We start from the raw sequence: 22,158 nt of genomic DNA on the forward strand, positions 1-22,158 counted from the left end.
TGGGAGGAAGCTGGAGTACCCGGAGAGAACCCACGCAGACACAGGGAGAACATGCAAACTCCACACAGAAAGGTCCCACCCCATCGACTGGTGGTGGAATGTCCTGGGTTCAATTCCAACGATTCCAAACAAGCTGTCATTTATGTTTTCATAGAATTAGTGAGTGAAAGTGTCAGAAAAGAAATACAAAAAGAAAATTCATATGAATGTCCTCCGTGCATAATTGGCAGAACATTCACAGGAAACATAAAAAAATCCAAATGTTTATGATTTCACTAAGTCAGCCACTAAGACAGTAAAGTTGATCGTCAACTGAACTTCTAAGCCAAGCTCCACTTCCAATCTTTGATAAACCACACACGCAGCTCCAACAGCTCACATTCTGCACTTCATCTGCTGCAGAACTCTTACCAATTCTAAACATTTGCACAAACAATAAGCCAGCCTTCCCATGGTTCCTTTGTAATTCATCAAAATTACAGCTATTGAACTGTTTGACTACATCTCGTTTTGCACAACAGCACAACATGCTAGTGCCTGTAACAGCAGTGACACAGGCATGGGCGACAAAAGACGTCTTTGTAAAGGAGAACAAATGGTGCAACAGCGCCTTGGCTATGGTGAAGAGAGAAAAAGACAGAGTTTAACAGCTGAAGTCATGGCTGTGGTCTGTAATGAGTACTGTCTGTCTCTGTCTCTGTTGTCTACAACTTAATGGCCACGACCATTGTGCTGTTGTCAGATCATGTTGTAGCTAACAAAACAACTACTGTCATTAATTTACTGTTCGTCTCTCCTCTAATTCACTCTGATCTGTTAAGACTAGTTTTCATGTCACAAGATTGTCCAGTCAAGTGAACATCAAAAGAAGTAATGCTTCATCAAGCACCCATTTCTAACAGAACGAGGAAAATAAGTGGAATTACACTAGAAGAACAGGACAGTATTAAGCATTCCCTCATCTCAACCCTCTTGTTGTAGCACCCTTGGGTCCTCGCCTCGACTCCCTGCCTCATATCTTAATCCCTCCCACCAGAGATGCTAAATGAGGAGTCGAGGAGAAGCGGGGATTTTACATAAGTGCATCATCTGTTATTTTGTTACAGCTACTGCTATATTTTATAATCTCTGTCAGACAAGTGTTCACGTGAACCTATAATTATCATTTAATTCACTTCACAATGTGGCATAATGTGTCAGTGGGCAATGTAGGGGTGTCATACACTTGCACATCAACCGTTCAATCATTTTAAAGAACTAGTGCAACGTCTAAACGGGGAAAACAATTATCTGTAAAGTGCTCCATCTGCTGTGGTTTGTATAAATCCAGATGTGTGGCATGGCTTTTTTATATATCATGGGGTCTGATCACGAAAAATACTGCAAAAGATATACCTCAACAACCTCTTAAGTCCTCGTTCTTCAAAGTGTGTTAAAGAAGTGGGAGATTCCAATGTCACAACTGAGGACTGAAAAGACTAGAGGGTGAAAAATAAGGAATTGATAATAGTCTTCTGTGTTGAGCCTTGGGGGGGGGCTTCTGTATACCGACCAATCAGAAGACAGCATACTTTTTGGGTTGGAGTTAGACCTAAAGCACCATTTTTAAGAGAGATGACATAATTAGGCATGGAGTCTTTGAAAGGAAATCACTAAGGATCCTAAAATGAATATGGAACAGTCAACTAATGGTGGATTTTTAAAGGCGGATAATTATGATTATACAGTCAAGGACAAAAGTTTTGGGAATTACATATATGAATTCTTGTCAATAAAAGTCTTGCTATTAACCCTTTCATGCATAGTGGTCCCTACAGTGGACAGCTGTTCAAAGGGGTTCTCTTGTATATTTATGGATTTTGTTGTTTTAGTTCCATATCAGTCAACACAGTGGACACTTATGCATCATCCCATACACTGTAATTCATACCATTACTGTAAATTTGCTGTTCCAGATAAACCTGATCTGTAGTAACATGTTTGATTGTAAAAAAAAAAAAGGCTAATTGTTATTAAACAACAACATTAACAGTTTTTTTTTTTGTTTTTTTAACAAAAAGTTTTTTTTTTGCATATTATCTCCATGCAGGTATTGTTGAAATGTGAGAAAACATCAAATTAGCAGCATTAAAAAATGTTTTTATCTCATAGTTTTCACACAGTATGTCAGTATATACATGTTTCTTTGCTTCTAAAATTAAATGCATGATTTTGTAACTCCATATAAAATCGGTTCATAAAAAAAAAAAAAAATTCAATCACAGTTTTTTTTCATGCCTAAAGAGGAATAAAAACACTTAAGAAAAAAAAAATTGATTAAGGTTCTCATAATTTGTGCATGAAAGGGTTAATTATTCTTCAATGTACTTCAGAAACACTTAAAAATTAAAAAAAAAAAAAAAAAAAAAAAGAACAACTTTGGCAGCAAATTTTGCAAAACCAAAACTTGTGTCCATGACTGTAGTTCAAAGCTGGTAGGACTGATATTGATCTGTATTAGTCTTACATTATAGTGGTTGTGATGTTTATTATAAATGGGATATCTCATTCATTCATTCATTCATTAACCTATTTACCAACCTACCATGGGTTGAAGTTGGAGTACATCCTGGACATGTCACCAGTTCATCCCAGGACTTACATACAAACAAACAACCAGTGACTCCCACATTCACTTCTTTTAGTGTTTTTGATCAACCAGTTAACCTATTAAAGTGCATGTTTTTGGGCGGTGGGCAAAAACCAGAGTACAGGGACAACCTACAAACTCTACACATAAAGGACCCTGCTGGGATCAGACCCAGAAATGAACTTCTAAAACCTACTAAATGAATGAACAAATGAATGAAATCAGAAACTAAACATCAAACTATTTTATTTCTTTAGTTATTACTTCCTGTCACAGTCAGTAATTCTAGTTGAAAAGCTTTATACTGAAAGTTGGCCACTACTGGATTACTCAGGCAAAAAATTAAACCATATAGTTCTAGTAATTTATTTACAGGACAAGAAGTTTGAGGTTATTTAATTGCTGCATCAGTACAGTTGTGTTACTCTGTGTTGTATTTGTACTCAGGTTTGATTCACAGCCCAGATTTATCGCTTAGAACAGCTTTGAGGAGGTACTCAGAGACTTTGAATGCTTATAAAATATTCTGAATATCCACAGACTACGGCACTCACACTGCTTAAACTACTTTTGGGAATTTTATGTCCTGTTTCATGAGCTTGTTTATCTACACAAACGCCAAACCAGAGCCTAACATAGAATAGAATAGAATAGAATAGAATAGAACAGCCTTTATTGTCATTGTGTGTACAATGAAATTAGGAGTGCTATTCCAGTCAGTGTAACAATATTAATAAAACACCAGTACATTTAGAAAATAAGAACAGAGCAAATATAAAATTGGGTCAAAACATGGTATTCAAAATCTTTCTGACAGGACATTTTAGAGACAATGAGACAGATTAGTGTTGCTAAATAACCCACATTTTTACTTTTAAACTCATTTTTGCTTTAGTTGGACCAAAAGGGATTATTATAAATGTTGGAATGGCAATCAATTAAAGTTCGCTCTCTGACAGGACATTACTATGTTTTGACCCAATTACAAAAAGTAAAAATAAGATAAGAAAATAGAACATAAAATTTAACAAAGTAAGATATAAATAAAGCTAAGTAGAATAAACATAAAAAATAGAAAAAATGTAAATGGACACAAATTTACAATATTAACAGTATGTGACAGTATGTGTATTTATGAACAGTATGAACAATATTAACAGTATGTATTATCTATTAAAACAGTATGTACTGTATATCTATTAGGGCTGTCAAAATTAATGCGTTAACACAGATTAATCCATCAATCATGATTAATCGAATTAAAAATTTTAACTCAACCCATCTGCAGTGCAGAATGACTCTGAACGTCTCTGGCAATGCATTTTGGGCAGTTTGTCCAAGTAGAGTTAGTATTCCATATGAACAAATGGACAGTTGATCTGGTAGTAACAGGCAGCAGAACCAACCCATAAAGATGGAAGAGACTGCAGAGTGTGCATAAAGTATTATGCACACTCTGCAGGAAGGAATTTTCTTTTCACAGAGGCACTTTCATCTTAAAATACCACATTAATGTGAAGCATACGTTAGTTGGAGATTCTGCTAGCACTTTGGCTAACGCGTCGCCCAGCTTGCAGCAAACACGTGAAGTGCATATATATTCCCTTCTTTGAAATGAAACATGATTAATATAGACTAAAAATGAATGATATTTTATCGTGATTAATCTAAATTAATCCACAGCAAGCCTGTGATTAATCTGATTAAAAATTTTAATCGTTTGAGAGCACTAATATCTATGTAACAGTATTAACAATATGAACAGCATGTATTATCTATGAAAACAGTGTGTGTGTGTGTGTGTGTATATGTATGTATGTATAACAGTATGTACAGAGTGGGGAAGCAAAATTTACAATATTTTGAGGCAGGGATTGAAAGACCGTGTATGACCAATTAGTTTATTGAAAATCATGAGAATTTTTTTTTTGCCCACAAGAAAATTGACATAATAGAAAATGTTTTTATTCTATGTGTCCTCCTTCTTTCTCAACAACTGCCTTCACACGCTTCCTGAAACTTGCGCAAGTGTTCCTCAAATATTCGGGTGACAACTTCTCCCATTCTTCTTTAATAGTATCTTCCAGACTTTCTCGTAATAGTTTTGCTCATAGTCATTCTCTTCTTTCCATTATAAACAGTCTTTATGGACACTCCAACTATTTTTGAAATCTCCTTTGGTGTGACAAGTGCATTCAGCAAATCACACACTCTTTGACGTTTGCTTTCCTGATTACTCATATGGGCAAAAGTTTCTGAAAAGGTATGGATAATAGTGTTAGGTATGATTATGACATCAATATATGTTTGGTTTCAAAACAACTGACGTAATGCCTGCTGAGAAAAAACAACTAAATGTTCATTGTAAATTTTGCTTCCCCACCCTGTATATCTATGAACCCAAGTCTATATATAAATAGTGTATTTATATTTTGATAAATATTGAATAAATATTGCATTATTTTCGCAGAACAGAAGATAATTGCATCACGTCTTGCACATAATGTCACATTTTGTAGGGTTGCATGCAGTTCATAATCTGCCCATTGAATGTCATTTTTGTCTTGTATTTGGTCACCTGTTCACTGATACGTCTGTCTGTTGATACACAGTGGCAGGGTGAGACGCAGGAGTTCTGCCCCAACGCCAAAGTGGTGCTGGTCGGATGCAAGTTGGACATGAGGACAGACCTCAACGTCATGAGAGAGCTCTCCAAGCACAGACTAATTCCTGTCACCCACGAACAGGTGAGCAGAGCAGTGAAAACACCGCTCATCTATAAAATTAGTTTGTTTTTTGTCACAAAAGCTCACTGAATATATGTGATCATTTGCGGTGTCAATCCTAGCTTGAAATTAACTGCTGTTCATGATATCAGTTATGAATAAATAGTCTGTACATACGGTAACAATGTACCAGTTGATTTGCATATGTGAACAGAGCAGCTATTTAATTTACTTTACAAAATACTATTTGGAACATGCGTGACATATTGTTTTATATGTATAGTCCTTATTAATTTTCTGCAGCAGTGCTTTTCATTTACCTTTAGTAAAACTGATTTACACTCAAACGTAAGAGTATCATCCCTGACAAATGACACCCATTATTTTTCTCTATTCACAAACAAAGAAAACTTATGAAAATTAATTCTGAGAATGACATTTGCTTCAGATCATAACTTCCTGCAAATATGGAAACATGAAGAGTATAAAAGAGCTGGAACTGAAAAAGCAAAAGACAAACAACAGGAAGTGCGATAACACAATTGTTTTGTTTGTGTCTTGGAGCAATGAACAGTGGCACGCATGAATTTTAATAGCCTATTTTCATGTAAATGTGAATTCCCACTTCTTGGCAGCCTTTTGTCAACAAATTAATATTTCCTCATACCTCTGACAAAGCTAAGGTAACGACCCTCATTGTCTCGTCAGTAATGGCACCCGAATTGGTCCATCAAGATCTGAGATTAGTTTAGTCCTGAACTGATTTGGCCCCAGATCCACAGAAGTCTGTGATTACACCAACACATCTGTATATTTTTAGTGCAGACACTTTCACTCTATTTCATTCTGTCTCATTCATTCACATCAAAACTTAATGTGTTTTAACTTGGATGGATGTGCAGCAGTGATTGACCTTTGACACTGATGCTGTGTATGAAGCCTCTTTATACACCATAAAAAAAGAGTAAGCAAGAAAATGTCACTAAGAGCGCTGCAGGCTGCATTGAAAATACATGAATATACTTGCTTTTGTCATTTTTTAACCTCTTTGCTTGTTATTAATCTCTTTTTTCCCACTTAATTTTCATACCAAGTTCCAAAGCTTATAACTGAAGAACCACAAGGCCAAAATTAATCAATGACACATCATTTGAATGGTAATAAAATCTTTAGTATGTGGCTAAAATACAACCTGAACTACATTGGGTTAAATTTAGCAGAAACAGCTTTGAAAAGGAATATAATTAACCATGGAATGAACCAGTACTGTGACCTCATGACACCAAACAGACAGGAAGTCCCATTAACTTTGATCGCTCTGTGATTCTTTCATTAATTATGTTTTAGTACTCTGAAACACTGTAAAATAAAATGGACTCAATTCAGAGAATCTAAGCTTTATAACAAGTGAAGTATGCATACATTGAGCCTGTTTAGATGCATTCGAAAAATCTGATCATTATCCGATTTCTGGAGTTGTCAGATTATTCAAGTGATCGTATAAACAGCATAATCTGAAGGTAGTAATCTGATCAACCACACCTTGATTTCTCCTCAGTACGCTGTTATCTTCATGCATGTATACCCATTTATATGATTTATGTATTTTCTTACATCTAAGCATGTGTAAAAAAAAAATATAGAAAACGGAAAGTGAGCAGAGGACAATAATAGGAATATTGAGTCATTTAAAAAAAAAACAGGAAGTTTGAGTCTATTGTCACTACATATGTACGTACTCAGAAAGAAATCTGATAATGGATTAAAACATCTAAACCAGGGTTTTTCAATTATCGTATTTCTGAAGTGCATGTAAATGCTTTAGATCTGATTCTTACAATTATCTGATTACTCCAAGTTATCATGTAAACACATTCATTGACAAAAGTTTTACTGTAGAAACCCATAAAGGCCCAGTACTACTTATGTGGCTCTTCCAAAATAGTTTTTTTTCTGTATATTTCATTTTTCTTAAGTGATTGATCACCACTTATTATAAAATGAAACTCTGTATTTTGTGGTTTTTCAGTGAAAATCAGGTATTTTCCCATAATTAATTGGCTGGTCATGTAGGTGTTCATAAAATCTCAGATTAAAATGGAGTATTATTAAATCAGAGACAGATAAAACTGAAAAAAGCGACTTTTTCAGCAAAGATATCAACAAGTGGTGCCGGGCACAACAAACCCCACCCCTTGCACGTATTTTACCCATTTTAAATAAATGGGAAGATATTTAAAAATCATAAAAATGGGGGGTGCGGGGTAATAAGAAAGTAAATAAGTGTCTCCATCCACTGTCATTTGTCAAACTCCATGGGTTTTACTGGTGAATCTGTGTTGTAGAACAGGGCTGTCAAACTCATTTTGGTTCAGGGGCCATATTCAGCCCAATTTGATCTCAAGCGGGCCAGATCAGTAAAATAATGACTTAATAACCTATAACTAATGACAAATCCAAGTTTTTCATTTTGTTTTAGTACAAAAAAACCCCAATTAAATTATGAAAATATTTACATTTCACAAAAAAGATGTGAATAACCGGAAAAAAAACAGAAATTTCATTTGAAAAATTAGTGCAACTTTAACAATATTATGCCTCGACTTATTATTTATACATGTACATTTACACACAATGTTACATAAACATTCAGTAACAGGCAGAATATTGTTAAAATTTTGGAGTCTGGAACTAAAATTTGAACAATTTCTACAATATTCCATCTCTTATTATTAACACAACTACAGATCACAGTGGATCCATAAATGCACAAAACTTTTAGTAACAGGCAGAATATTGTTAAAATTGCACATTTCAGGTTGTTCATCTTTGTTTTTATTTATGTATTTATTTGCATTTTATTGTGAAAGAATAGTTTTGTAAATGTAAATATTTTCACAGTGTAATCTTATTTTTTTCACTTAAAATTTTCCACATAATTTTTCACAAAGAAAATTTGTAGTTGTCATTATTTATGGGTTATTGTGTTGTTATTTTTACCGGAGATGAATTTGAACCAAAATGATTTTGACAACCTGGACTGTTCAGGTTAATTTTTGCACTTTTATCCCACGGGCCAGAATGGAACCTTTGATGGGCCAGATTTGGCCCCTGGGCTGCATGTTTGACACCTGTGTTGTAGAAGATGATGGTGTTTACACGTTCACTACAGAGCCTCTGAACATCCAAACGGGTCATATCTGATGACCATGAACTGCATTTTACACCAGTTATTTACATGTATTGATAGGATTAGTGGATCAACAGATATTAAACAGTTTACAGCAGTAGATACTTTTGGTTGCTGGTGGCTGTTTGGGTCTTTATGGCTTAAAAGGGTAGCAATCAACAGTGATTTGGTTTGATGCACTTGAAGGTGACTATTGAGCAGACATTAGCTTTAGATGACTTTAATCCTCTCACTAGTTCTTCTTTGATGAAACACGATCAGACTCAGTCAATATATTAGAAAAAGATGGAGAATAAGAGCTGAGAATGGATACGAGTTATACATAGAGCACCCTGAACCAAACAGCTGGTGTTAATGAGCCTTATTTAAAGGGCTACACTGTGAGAGGCCACAAACTGGGACCATTACATTACATTACACCCACTAGACCAACCGATGTGATCTTAAGGGGAAGTGCAGTCACCAGAATGAACAGCAGATAATCTACTTCGGCTGCCCTTCAACTGTAACCAGCTTTCAGAGATCAAATAACAACTTCAAGTGCTGAGGCAGTGCCATAGATGCAAAAATAATGCAGAATCTGAGCCTATTTCTCACACAAAAAGTGAATAACGTTGCCCCATCTGGATGCTCAATACTGCTTTTGTATGGCAAATCTTTCAGACTGATGGTTGAACACCTACGCTGGGGCACACTGTAGATATTTCATTACCAAAGAAGCAGCTGAGTCCAACAAATGATAGAAAAAATGAAGTTGAAAGCATGGTAAGGACAGACAACAGTGTAGCACCATGAAAAAGCTACTGCAGAACAGGCTAACATGACTGAAAACCCATTTTTATTTTTGTTTTTTATTACAGACCAAACCAGTGAGTGTGTTTTTGGAGAGTAGGTGACTACGGTAACATAAAAGCATACAATCAGCTGGCATTTAAAACCGTACTAAATACTACTGGGAATATGCAGAGCTTTTACAGTCAAATTTTACAGTTGCACAGATCGCTTTGAATATTTCATAGCCGTGTGGAGGATCGTAGCTTTCTTTTTGCTCCATCTTGTTTTTGCAAGTGTAGACTTTTATTAAGTGGGGAGATTTTACTGTACATTACCGAGCATATATGGGTCCGATGAGCACGAAAACCAGGGAAATCTGATATGTAACAACTGGTGGGAGCTAACTATAATAATAATAATACACTTTTAGAGTACACTGTGTTGCAGTAAATTGAATATGCATGTACTCATGGCACTGCAACAAACAAACAGTGGATTCACTAAATGTTGTGCTCATTGCATGGTTTATTTGTTTCTATAAAATCACATGAGAGGCTCCAGTATTTAAGGATTTCAGAGGTTCGGCTTGGTTTAAGGACGTTCAAGGATGCAAAAAGCATCATTTCTCCAAAACGACCCCACTCTTTACCTCCCAGACACACACAATTTGCTCATCATAGCTCTAAGTACCAGCTCTCAGCGGCTCTCCAAGTGAATCACCTGCTGTTCAAGTACACAAGCACAAGAGCTGGATAAATGTTTGATTTTCAAGTCTTCAATTTCCAACCTCTTAACATACCCTTTTCCTGTATTTTCAGGGGACTAATTTGGCGAGGCAGATCGGCGCTGTGGCCTACGCAGAGTGCACCTCCAAGTATTCGGAGAACAGTGTGAGGGATGTGTTCCATGTCACCACCGTGGCGTCCGTGGCCCGCGTCCACCGGCCTCAGCTCAAACGCACAGGCTCACGTCGCGGCCTCAAGCGGGTCTCCCAGCAGCCGCCTCGGACTGAGATTCACGAGCACCCGCCTGCCATTAGAAAGGACCGGGCCAAAAGCTGTGTGCTCATGTAGAGTCAAAGTGAACCGGCGGCAACCTGACCTGTGCGTGCTGATGGACATGAACTTTATTTATTGATGAATTCTTGTCAGATCTTTGCACTGTATAAAGGACGATGCAATGAAAACAAGAACGAATGCTTTTCTGTGGACTTCTTTAAGGAATTATCTGTCCATCTTTAGCAAGTATCCTTGTTTTCGTTTTTTTTTTTCCGCTCCTGTGGCTGTGCTTTCATCAAGTGAGGCCACTGTAATGGGAAAACATATCTTATTTAATGCTTTTACTTGAACAAGCTGACACGTATAGTCATGGATGACAATGGGCTGGTTGGCAAAATGAAAGAAAAAGGATAGAAAGTAGTTAAAAGGAGAATAATAGGTGTACGGAGATTGAAAAAAAATCTATTTGTTGAAAGATTACTTTGCAAGAAGCGACTATTCCAGTACTGGCCTTGACCTCTGTTGTGTTGTTTCCTGTCTTCAGATGGTTTTCTCTCTTTAAGTGTTTATGTGAAGCACAATAAGATGCACGCAACCTGTTCTGAGTTATCTGTAAATGTCAGGGACTAAACTCTGCAGTTCCACTTCATATGAGTTTAAAAAAAAAAGAAAGAAAATCCGGACAAAAAAAGAAAAAGATTTAAAAAAAAAAGTCGTGGGCTGAGATGACACTAATTTTCTTAAACCACAAGTGCTTTTGATATTAAAAACTGAATAACCACTCGCCACATAATACTGAAGTGTTGTGAAATTAATATTGTTCTAATAATCCACATCGGGAAAGAAAGTCACAAAGGGAATAAAGAAGGTGACTGTTATATTGTACATGTGAAAATGAAATAAAAAAATACTTCTGCTGAGTGTTGGGACATTTTTAATAACTAATACACTCATTTGACTGTGACCCTGAATAGTGTTGATCCTGGAATAGTGTGTATAAATGGAAAACCTTTGATTTATTCTGTCTTTGCCAGAATACTTCCGACTCTATCTCAGTTCATCGAAGCAGAGAGCACAGAAGTTCCCGCTCAGTTTTACTGAAGAAGACAAGAACATTTCTCTTTGAAAAAGCCTATTCTGCTGGGGAGGAAATAACATTTCACACAAAGAAGAAAGTCGGTGTCTCCTAAATAAATCTACAGCTCAGAAATAGAAACAACAAAAAGTAACATCTCAGGAAAAAGTATATAAAGCCATGAATGTATTTCATGCATAAGGCAGGCTGTCTGCAGTGACTCAAGATAAAATTATAAATGACCAGAAATTAATTAACTCACTGCATTGTGTTTATAAAAAGCTAAATGAATAATCAACATTGAAAATAGCTTATTTAGAAAGAGTGAAAGCAACAAGAAACATGGACTTCACTTCGCCTACGTTAAAGCAACAGCTGGCTCGTGAGCATCAGATAAGCATTTTTTTTTAAATTAACAAACTCAAGCCATGAATTTTAAGCGAGAATAGGGAGAAGCAAAATCACTCATGAAAACACAGCACTAATGCACCAGCAGCTGTTTGCACTGTTGCTCTTCCTCTCCTATCCAAGACACTGGAAATAGCTTAAAAAAATAACTCCTGTGATTTGAGAATACAGACAGTCTAATATTTCCAAATTCACCTTCTCAAACCTGCACTGTTTGTCACTTTCAAAAATAAATGCTACTTACAGCAGGTCTTTGGAAATGGATGCTGCATAATTAGCAGGGCACATTTTGGCACTATAATTAAAAAATACACTCCTCAACCTGGAGTGGTTTTGGCTGCACATGCACTGGAGAGCTGTACTGTTTAAAAATAACAATAAGGGAGAAACTGTAACACCTTTAAAATGACTTATTAATAAATAACTGCACAGTTAGGAATAACTAGCACTTTGTTTCCGTTCTCCAAAGTCTTCCAACTGCAAAGCCAAGGCTCACTGCATATTCCATCCCCATGAGTAACTTGTCCTGACCTGTCCTCCTTTACAGTCCAGAGGATTATTGGAGTGATAGGTTTTGAAAGGGAGCCAGCTCTAATATACTGTAATGTTCACTTGGAGCTGGTTCCGTATATATTAACATTATTACGTATTTGATTTAAATGGTGTTAGAGTAGATACCATTTTTCAAAGAAAGTTTCATTTGTGTTTTGTTCTAAATGACAAAAAAAGACGGATTAATCTGGAACAAATACAATGAACAACATCTTTTCTACATTCGTACGAACAGAAATAGAAAATAACAATGCAAAACTATTCTGAAACATCACTCCATATGTGAATATATGTCCGACAGATTAAAAATGACTGCAGCTGTTCCCGACTGCATTCATGAGCCTTGTGGTCTGACCTTTAACTGTGGCTCTTGTTCCATTTCCCACCACCATGGATGTGGCCCTGCAGCAAATCGCTGCCTCTATGAGAAACGGCAAAGTGACATTTCACAGCATCGCTGCTATGTTGCCATGCGGGGAGCGTGAGGTCGCTCTACATGCCTGAGGCGAGACCAGAGCAGACCTCCAGTCAGGGGGCAGAGGACATTCACCCAGATGGCAGTGTAGCAATCTGTATATACACAACATATGACAATGTCTGCATAATTATTTAATAACTAGAGCTGGTGGCTGAAAAGAGCAGGCTGGACTCATGGATAATGATCCTCAATAGCATGGTCTAATTCTGAAAATAGGGCATCTAACACCAGTTTATTATCTATATGCAATGTCATTTTCTCTATTATCATTTGAAATAATAAGCCTGATGGGTGACTTCACTGTCAAATTAGTGTCAGACCTCTGGAAGTGCACAGCTACATTCTTTAATTTCTGCCAAACTGCTGCAGCCTCTGACGATTCAATAAAATCATGTAGGAGAAAAAACTAGTAGAGTGACCACGGCACTGGGGCTGCCACTGCTTGGTTCAAAGAAATGTTTGTTGATGCTACAGAGAATGTGAACGACGTCACTTTGCCGTCCTTCTAGCCTTCGGCTGGTGAGCAAACATATTTAGCAAACACTCATCACTCTTGCCTTACAGCCTCTCAATGCCATTCTATAGTACTAACAGCCAAGTAGTAAAGCACATCAGCTACAGACCATGGCTAGAGCTGCACCCTGTTTATGGCAATAATTTATCTAGTATTGTCCCGGAGACTCCTCATTTAGGAGAGGAGGGTTTATGTAACAAACAAATGGAAGAATCCAGGTTTCTGCTAGTTCCAGTAAGTTAAATGTGATACTTTTAATGACCTTCACCTCCAGCTGCACAGTTCAGACTATTTTTAGCGGGGTTTATTTAGCTTTAAGACATTATAATTCATCAGAGATTATGAAATTATTAGATCTGAGATGATATCATACTTTTTAAGGATCCAGAGAAACCCTTACAAGTAGAAAAGTGAACCAAAAAATGTCTGATATTTTAAGCTTAAGGTTTTTATTTTGAAGCCAAAAATGTCCAAATGTGTCCTTTTCCTGTTATTCTATGACAAATGAAGTAGATAAAATGCCTGGAGTTGATTCTACATGTTGAATTAATATTTGGTACATAGAATTTACTGGAAATGTCGTATTATGTCCAAAGATGTGTCAATGCAAATGAAGGAGCCCATCATTCTGAGAAAAAGTTGAAAACTTTACCCAAAAACAACTATTTGGTACATTCAAGAAAGAATCCACTGGTGAGTTCAGCAACACCAAAACTCCTGGAAGAACATGAAAGATGACTAAAGTGGATGATCAGAGTTCCTTTGCTGGTGAAGACAAACCCTTTTACAACATCCAACCAAATCCTGAACGCACTGGAGGAACTTAGTGTCATTTCAAAGTCTATATTCAAGACACACCTTTATGAATGTTAACACAGAGGGTTAACAACAAGGTGCAAACCACTGGTAACACTAAACAATAGCGAGGACAGAGTAGAATCTGCAAAAAAAAAAAAAAAAAATCTAGAAAAGCCTGATCAGTACTGGAAAAAGATTCTCTGGATAGATTAAAAAAGATTAACTTGTACTCAAATGACTGTAAGAGAAGGAAATGAACAGCTCATGTCGTGTCCAACATGGTGGAGGCAGTGTTAACAAGAGCATGCATGGCTGACAGTGGAACTGGGTCACTGGTGTTTAATGATGATGTGATGGTGATAGAAGTAACAGGATGGATTCTGAAGTATACAGGGCTAACCTCTCCGCTTAGATTGAGAAAAATGCTGAAAAAGGACAGTGCTTGATATTGCAGATGGATAATGACCACAAACATTCTGCAAAAGCAATAAAAGAGCTTTTAAAGGTAAAGAAATGGGATGTTCTTCAGTGGTCAAGTAAGTCACATGATATCCACCCGATAGAGCAGCTTTTCAGTTACAGAAGCCTAAACTGAGGGCACAAAAACCCACAAACAAGAAGCAACTGAAGACGGCTGCGGTAAAGATGTTGTATGCTGCTGCACATACAGTATGTATACTGATAATGATTCCATTAAGCTGCTCATACTGACAGTGTGTGCATGTGTATTCTGATGATGTCTGAAATGTCCGTGTCTGTGTGTTTTTGTTTTTTTGTATACTGTTCTGTGAGCCGCTGAAACCGTGGAGACTGTTAACAGAATTGCCCACTGTTGGGATAAATAAAGTTATCAATATAAAGGCCATTACTAACAGCAAAACAACCCTCATATTTACAATGATCATGATTTATCTTCTCATTTAGCCCCTGAAAATGGAGCGACTTCAATTAAAATGGTTGTATTTCCTAAAGGGTTAATGTAATATTATTGTTAAACCCCTTGAATTAAAGCTGAAAGTCCACACTTAAATCACATCTTGTTTCTTTTCAGATCCACTGTGGTGATGTACAGAGGAGATATGTCTGAATTTGTGTCACTGTCCAAATACTTACGGACCTGACTGTACGTGTCCAGATCCTTTCTCGGTGTTGGAGGATGTGTCCTTGCCGGAAGTTTCCAGTCGGATGAAAAAGGTGGATAGCCTAGAAATCAGTTAAATAGGTGACATATATCAACCCATAAAGACCTGGTGCTACTTTTGTGGTAGTTCCTAAATTATTTTTTTCTGTATATTTAATCTTTCTGAAGTGATGTATCACTATTTATTATAATATTATCCTCTGTGTTTTGCTTATTTTTGGTGAAAATCTGGTATTTTCCTATCTGGTATTGTCCTATATGTAATTCACTGATCATGTAGATCAGTGCCCCCCACCCACCCACACACACAAACACACACGACCCCAGGGGCGTTGAGACACCATCAGGGGGTGTTTGGAATGAGAAAGCGCCCCCTAGTCTTTGCAGGTAATGTCTGTCACACCCCCACGGTCGCAATTTTTTTTTTTTTTTTTTTTGGGGGGGGGGGGGGGGGGGGGGGTAGGAGGCTCATGATGACGTAAAGGGGCTTTTGTTCAAAAAATGTTGCGAACCACTAATGTACAGATGTTCACAAAAGCTCAGATTAACCCTTTCATGCATAGTGGTTACTACAGTAGACAGCTATTCTTTTTTTTTATTTTTTTTTTTTATTTTATTTTATTTTTTTTTTAAAGACGCTTTTTTCCAAAGCGACTTACAGGGGAAAACCAATCAAATCACTCAATCAATCAAATTTTATTTATATAGCGCCAGATCACTAAAAAAAAGTTAAATCTCATGACACTTTATATATAGAGTTGGTCAAAACCAGACTCGAAGCCAATTTACAGAAACCCAGCAGAATCCTCCAGGACCAAACACTTGTGACTGGTGACAATGGCGAGGAAAAACTTCCCTTTAACAGCAGAAACCTCGAGCAGACCCCGACTCCTCCTATTCTACAGCTGTTCTCTTGTATATTCATGTATTTTATTGTTTTAGTTCCATATCAGCCAACACAGTCGACGCCTATGCATCATCCCATACACTGCAGTTCATACCATTACTGTAACTTTGCTGTTCTTGATAAACCTGATCTGCACTAACATGTTTGAGTGTAAATCAATTGCTTGTTGTTGTTAATAGACTGTAATTAACAATTTTTCTTAAACAAAAAGCTTTTTTTGCATATTATCTCCATAAAGTGAGTAATAACTAATATTAGAGTATGTTAAAATGTGACAAAACACCAGATTAGCAGCATTAAAAAAAAAAAAAAGACTTCGTAGTTTCAACTCAGTATGTCAGTAAATACATGTTTCTTTGCTTCAAAAATTAAATGCATGATGTCAAGCTGAGTGGATATTTTTGCAACTCCATAAAAAATAGGTTCATAAAAAATTTTTCTCTTATCACATTGTTTTTTTCATGCCTAAAGAGGAATAAAAACACTCAATGTCTTGATTAGGGTCAAAACACGGTATTCAAAATCTCTCTGACGGGACATTTTAGAGACAATTTGACCTACATTTTTACTTTTAAATTCATTTTTGCTTTAGTTGAACCATAAGGGATTATCCAAAACAAGGAGTTACTTTATATTGAAATAAATGTTGGAATGGGAATCAATTAAAGTTTGCTCTCTGACGGGACATTACTGTGTTTGGACCCATTAAGGTTCTCATAATTCATGCGTGGAAGGGTTAAAGTCGAGGGTCAGAGAAAACTGAAGACAACGTGAATCTGCAAAATATCAATAGCTGAACATAAAACAAGTGTCTTCATCTACTGTCATTTATCAAACTCCATGGGTTTTACTGGGAATCAATGTGGCAGAAGATGACTGTTTCCATGGTAACTACAGAGCCTCTGAACGTCCAAATGGGTCATATCTGATGACCATGACAAGATGCCAAACTGTATTTTACACCAATTATTTACATGTATTGATAGAATTAGTGGATCAGAAGTTATTAAACATTTTAGATCAGTAGATGGTTTTGCTCATCTGTGGATGTTTGGGTCTTTATAGGTTAAGGAGGAAGAAGTCAGCCAAGTCATCAAATGCATCCTTTTTCTCAATAACAAAAAGTACCCCAGGCTAAGAATGGAGTTGGACACCAGGCAAAATAAATGCAGAAACATTTTAAATATTGTAAACATATGCAGATCTCCTCTAATTATTTATGTTTAATTCCTCAGAGTGGAAACCCTCATTTAGCCTCTGGGACATCAGCCAATAGCAGAGCTGTCCCACTGAACTATCCTTTCTAAAGGACACTTCTGTGAATCACTGCTCACAAGTAACAGGATGACGCCACAAACAACAACACAAGTCAGTGTGTCAGTGTTTTTCCTCAGGATATAAAGCCCTGCTGTTTTTATAGTGTAACTGTCTAACACAGCATTCACCTGAAATATGAAGTGAATGCAGCCACGGGAGAGTAACAACTCTAACAACTACTTTTAAAGGTCCGAATGCAGTCTATGACCTAAATTATAAGTCTCTAGGTAGATGAGTCAACCACATGTAAAATAATGTGAAGTCACACATGGTAACATAAATAGTTTACATGTAATTATGGAAATTGTGGCATGTAAAATTTATTACGCATATTCTATTAGAGAAAACACTATATTTGTGCACTTTTGACAATAATCTCTCTAGCCTTACTATTGCTTTTCCCTCATTATTATTATATGTGCTATTACTTTGACACAAACGCACTTTGCAGGGGGTCCATTTTTCATTTTAATTCCTCTATAAAGTGGTGCTGATCAGTGACCATTGAGGCTCAACCCTTCTGCATCTTTAATGCCTTTCCTGCTTACTTGGTGTCAGTGGCCATAAACCTACACCCAAATGCTCCGTGGGTAGGAGACGGCTGACAACACTGCTCTATTATCAGCTCCGTTTTACTCAAATCCCTGCCTTTAACATTGCAGCAAAAGGGGGATTCAGTGAAATAATGCTGTCAACAAGCATCCGCCACCCAATACAAGCGCCACCATAACAATGCCAGGATAATGGTTGCCGTGTCAATGGGAGAGCGCAGGTCATAAAAAATGCAGGACCCATTTAAACAGTATGTAAAATTGAGCAGATTAAAAATATATGTGCCCTGTGTCTATGAGGGCGACGGCTTCTGCTTCTGTTCTCTCTGCGCAACAATGAATGCGGTAAATTTGCAGATTCGATACGAGGGAAAGGGTGGTGACAAAACAAAATGTATACAGGAATGTATGTGGCACAAGCACAGAATATAGACATCTCATTGATTTTTTTTTTTTTTTTTAACTTTCTGTAGGACTGTTGCCAATTTAACACATAAAGACCCCAACATCCACTGGTGACAAAAACCATCTACTGATCTAAACTGTTTAATACCTGTTGATCCATTAATCCTATCAATACATGTAAATAATTGGTGTAAAATACAGTTTGTCATCTTTTCATGATCATCAGATATGACCCATTTGGACGTTCAGAGGCTCCGTAGTTACCGTAGAAACACTGTCATCTTCTACAACACTGATTCACCAGTAAAACAGATGGAGTTTGACAAATGACAGTGGATGGAAGTGCTTGGTTTATGTTCAATTAATGATAGATTTTACTAAAATTAAAAGAGTCATTTTTCTCTGATTTAATAACCCTCAACTTTACTCTGAGCATTAAAAGAACTACAAAATCAGTGAATTATATATGGGAAAATACATGATTTTCACTGAAACAAATGCAAAATACAGAGGATATTATAATGAATGATCATTTTAAATCTTTTAAGAAAGGTTCAACAGAGAGAGGAAATCATTTGGGAACTGCCAAAAAAATACAGTTGCCGAAAAAATTATTAGACCATCAAAAGTCATCAAAAACAATAGTTATATGATCAAGTATTAACTCCTGTGTGTATCATGTGACTAAAACAGACAGAAAAGAAAACATGGAATGTCTAAAAGCACTGTTTTTGTCAGTACATTGCCATAGATATTGATGTAAGAACTGAAGTGATTTTGGTTATTATCAAAAAAACATGGAAAATGGCTAGATATCAGCTCTGAAATTAAACTCTTATGAGCTATTTTTGTTGTTATCATTATATTTGTCCAAACAAATGTACCTTTAGTTGTACCAGGCATTAAAATGAACAAGAAATTGAAGAAAACAAGAGTGGTCTAATAATTTTTTCTGCAACTGTAGCCCTGGGTCTTTATGGGTTAAACAGGAGTAAGCAAATGTAACAGTGGCAGGTTTAACTTCTTTACAACGCCTTCATTCCAACTATGCAAATTCTTTCAATGAGGAAAAACTTAATGTGGCCTAGAGCTGACATCCCAGAATACCCAACCGGTTTGTTTTTACAGATAGTTTCTCTGTTCATGACCTGGCTTTAAGCGCTGTAAGTTGAAGAGATACTTAAAGACAGCGTTCGGGTCGCAGTCAGAGGGTGTGACCAAAATACTGCTAAAATACTTTAAGGGGCTTGAGGCCAGAAACTAATGAGGATCACAGCGGCGAAGTGTGAGAGAAGTTGAGTTCATCATGGACGAGTGCACTTCACTTGCACTTCAATTCACAGCAACCTGACATCACACAGCACATATTAATGTGAAGGTATGAGAACTGAAACAATTAGCAGATTTTTTTGGAACAAAAAAGATAAAAATTCTTAATTGCAGCCTATTAAATGTGAAGATTTTCTGTTTTTTTTTCTCCTCTGTAACATTAAACTGAATATCACTGGGGTACTGCCCAAATGAGATATTTGAGGATGACATATTGACACATTTAGTAGCATTTTCTGCCACATTAACCCTCAAAGACGCCAACAGCCACCGGCAACCAAGAGTGTCTACTGATCTAAAATGTTTAATAACTGTTGAACCACTAATCTTATCCTGCACTGAAATAAATCAGGTCAAATACAGCGTCTCAACTCTTCAGTGGCATCATATATAGACTATTTGATCTACATTCAGAGGCTCCGTAGTGAAAATAGACACCATCATTTTCTGTAACATCGATTCATCAATGTAGTTTGATAAATGACTGTTTTTATATAATAACATTTAAATTTACTCTGAGCTTTTATGAACATTTACATCATCAGCAAAGTAAATATAGGAGAATACCTGATTATCACCGAAAAAATGTAAAATGCAGACGATAATATGACAATAAATGGTGATAAATCACTTGAGAAAGATTAATAGTAGAGAAAAATTCATTAGGAAGCCACCACAAAAACAGCTCTATCTTTTTAAGGATTAGTCATCACTGAAAATAATTTTTCATTGATAGCCCTATGTGCAAGTAAAAACTAAAATCCTCTCCTTTACTGGTTCATCTAAAGCGTGTCTCCAATAACTTCATTTATTTTTTTAACCCAAAAAAAAAAGCAAGAAATTGTATCTGAAAAAACACTGTAAAACATCTAAAGAATACATTTTGTTTCACAGGCGCTTTTTGGTCAAATAAAGCGGTGAAATGATTAATCATCAATATTGTTGCAGGATTTCAGCCGTGTTTGAACATTAAAAACTGAGATAAAAAATGTGAACTTCATGAAAGTCATGCATCTCCAAATCATCAATATTGTTGCAGGATTTCAACTGTGAACATTAAAAACTGAGATAAAAAATGTGAACTTCATGAAAGCCGTGCATCTCTAAAATCTTAGTATTGATTCTGTTCTTTGGAGTTTCATTCAGTACTCTCGTTGCTACTATTATATCAGTCCTGAATGGAAGAAAAACAAACAAACAGGAAGCATCACTCTACGTATGTAGAATTTAGCTGGGGGGTAAATAACTGCCCTCAGGTGTTTGCACACACGCACACAGATGTGCAGTTTCACAAACAAACAAGCGCACGGAAACATTCCAGATGGCCAAGCAGATTGTTTCGTGCTAATTTCCCATGTGAAGCATTTGAACAGAAATATCATCCACGGTGGGATTCCCCGGTCCATGCTGAGGCACTGAAACTCAATAACTCCAACTATCCAACAAGCAACCTACTTTTTACACAACGGTCTACTCTACACACTCGGACAGACAGCTGTAATTCAGTTAGTGTGTCTGTACAGAGAAACTGTGTGACCAGTAGATTATACTTAAATCAGTTATCACCAGGAGTGTAAACAACATTTTTTTAGCCCAGTTTTGATCCTGAACCTTTAATTTCATCAAGTGACATTATAATAAATCTATGTCCAGTTATGTTCTCGTTTTATTCTTATCATTTCATCCTCTATTATACAGACTATAGACGAGCAAAGCTGATTAATTATCTGGTTTCATCATCGTATGAAGACATATTGTTAGAAATCACTTGATATTTTATTGAAAGTCTAACAAACAAGCATGATTCAGCAACTGTAGATGATAAAAATAAAGCAAGCAGTGTTGCATTTGGTTAGTAGGACTCATCATACTGTAACTGAGCTGAATGTCCGCTCCACTGGAGCTCAGCGCTGAAAAATCAGCTGACTGGAGGAAAGCAGCATCCTGGCACTGTGGCGTCTGGCATCGCACATCTGGCATTTAAAAGGCCTCAAAGCAAATGTGCTGACATTAGTGTTTCATGTGAGTCCTTTCTCTATTTTCAGCCACCTGGTTTTTGATATCTGTTGTTGCTCAATGTAATAGACTGCAGTATTTGTTTTTATCCTGCAGCCAGATTTCACCGGCATAATTTGGCAAATAGAAACTGATCTTAATTTTTGGGAAAAGCAAAAATGTCCTTTTGTCTTCAGGTTTTTTTGTTTTTTTTTATAGTGCAAAAGTTTAGTCTTATATGAGTAAATTCTCAAAAGTAGGAATTTCTCCTTATTCTTATCTAAAATTACTCTATCTTTGAGCACATTTTCTTAAAAAAACATACATTACAATCATAACTTTGGCCCTTAGAGCAGTGTGGGGTTAATATA

The 22,158-nt window shown here is 36.5% G+C and overlaps 1 protein-coding gene across 1 annotated transcript in view; it reads left to right on the forward strand.

Annotated features, from left to right (window-relative positions):
• Positions 1–11,237, forward strand: part of LOC115410632 (rho-related GTP-binding protein RhoN-like) — a 58,656-nt gene extending 47,419 nt beyond the window's left edge. The window contains exons 4-5 of the mRNA XM_030122355.1: positions 5,242–5,376; positions 10,138–11,237. Of these exons, the coding sequence (XP_029978215.1) occupies positions 5,242–5,376; positions 10,138–10,392 (390 nt within the window). The 3' untranslated portion in view covers positions 10,393–11,237. The remainder of the gene's footprint in view (positions 1–5,241; positions 5,377–10,137) is intronic.
• The last annotated feature ends 10,921 nt before the right edge of the window (positions 11,238–22,158 follow it).

Source organism: Sphaeramia orbicularis, chromosome 19 (assembly GCF_902148855.1).
Source record: "Sphaeramia orbicularis chromosome 19, fSphaOr1.1, whole genome shotgun sequence".
NCBI classification, from domain to species: Eukaryota; Metazoa; Chordata; class Actinopteri; order Kurtiformes; family Apogonidae; genus Sphaeramia; species Sphaeramia orbicularis.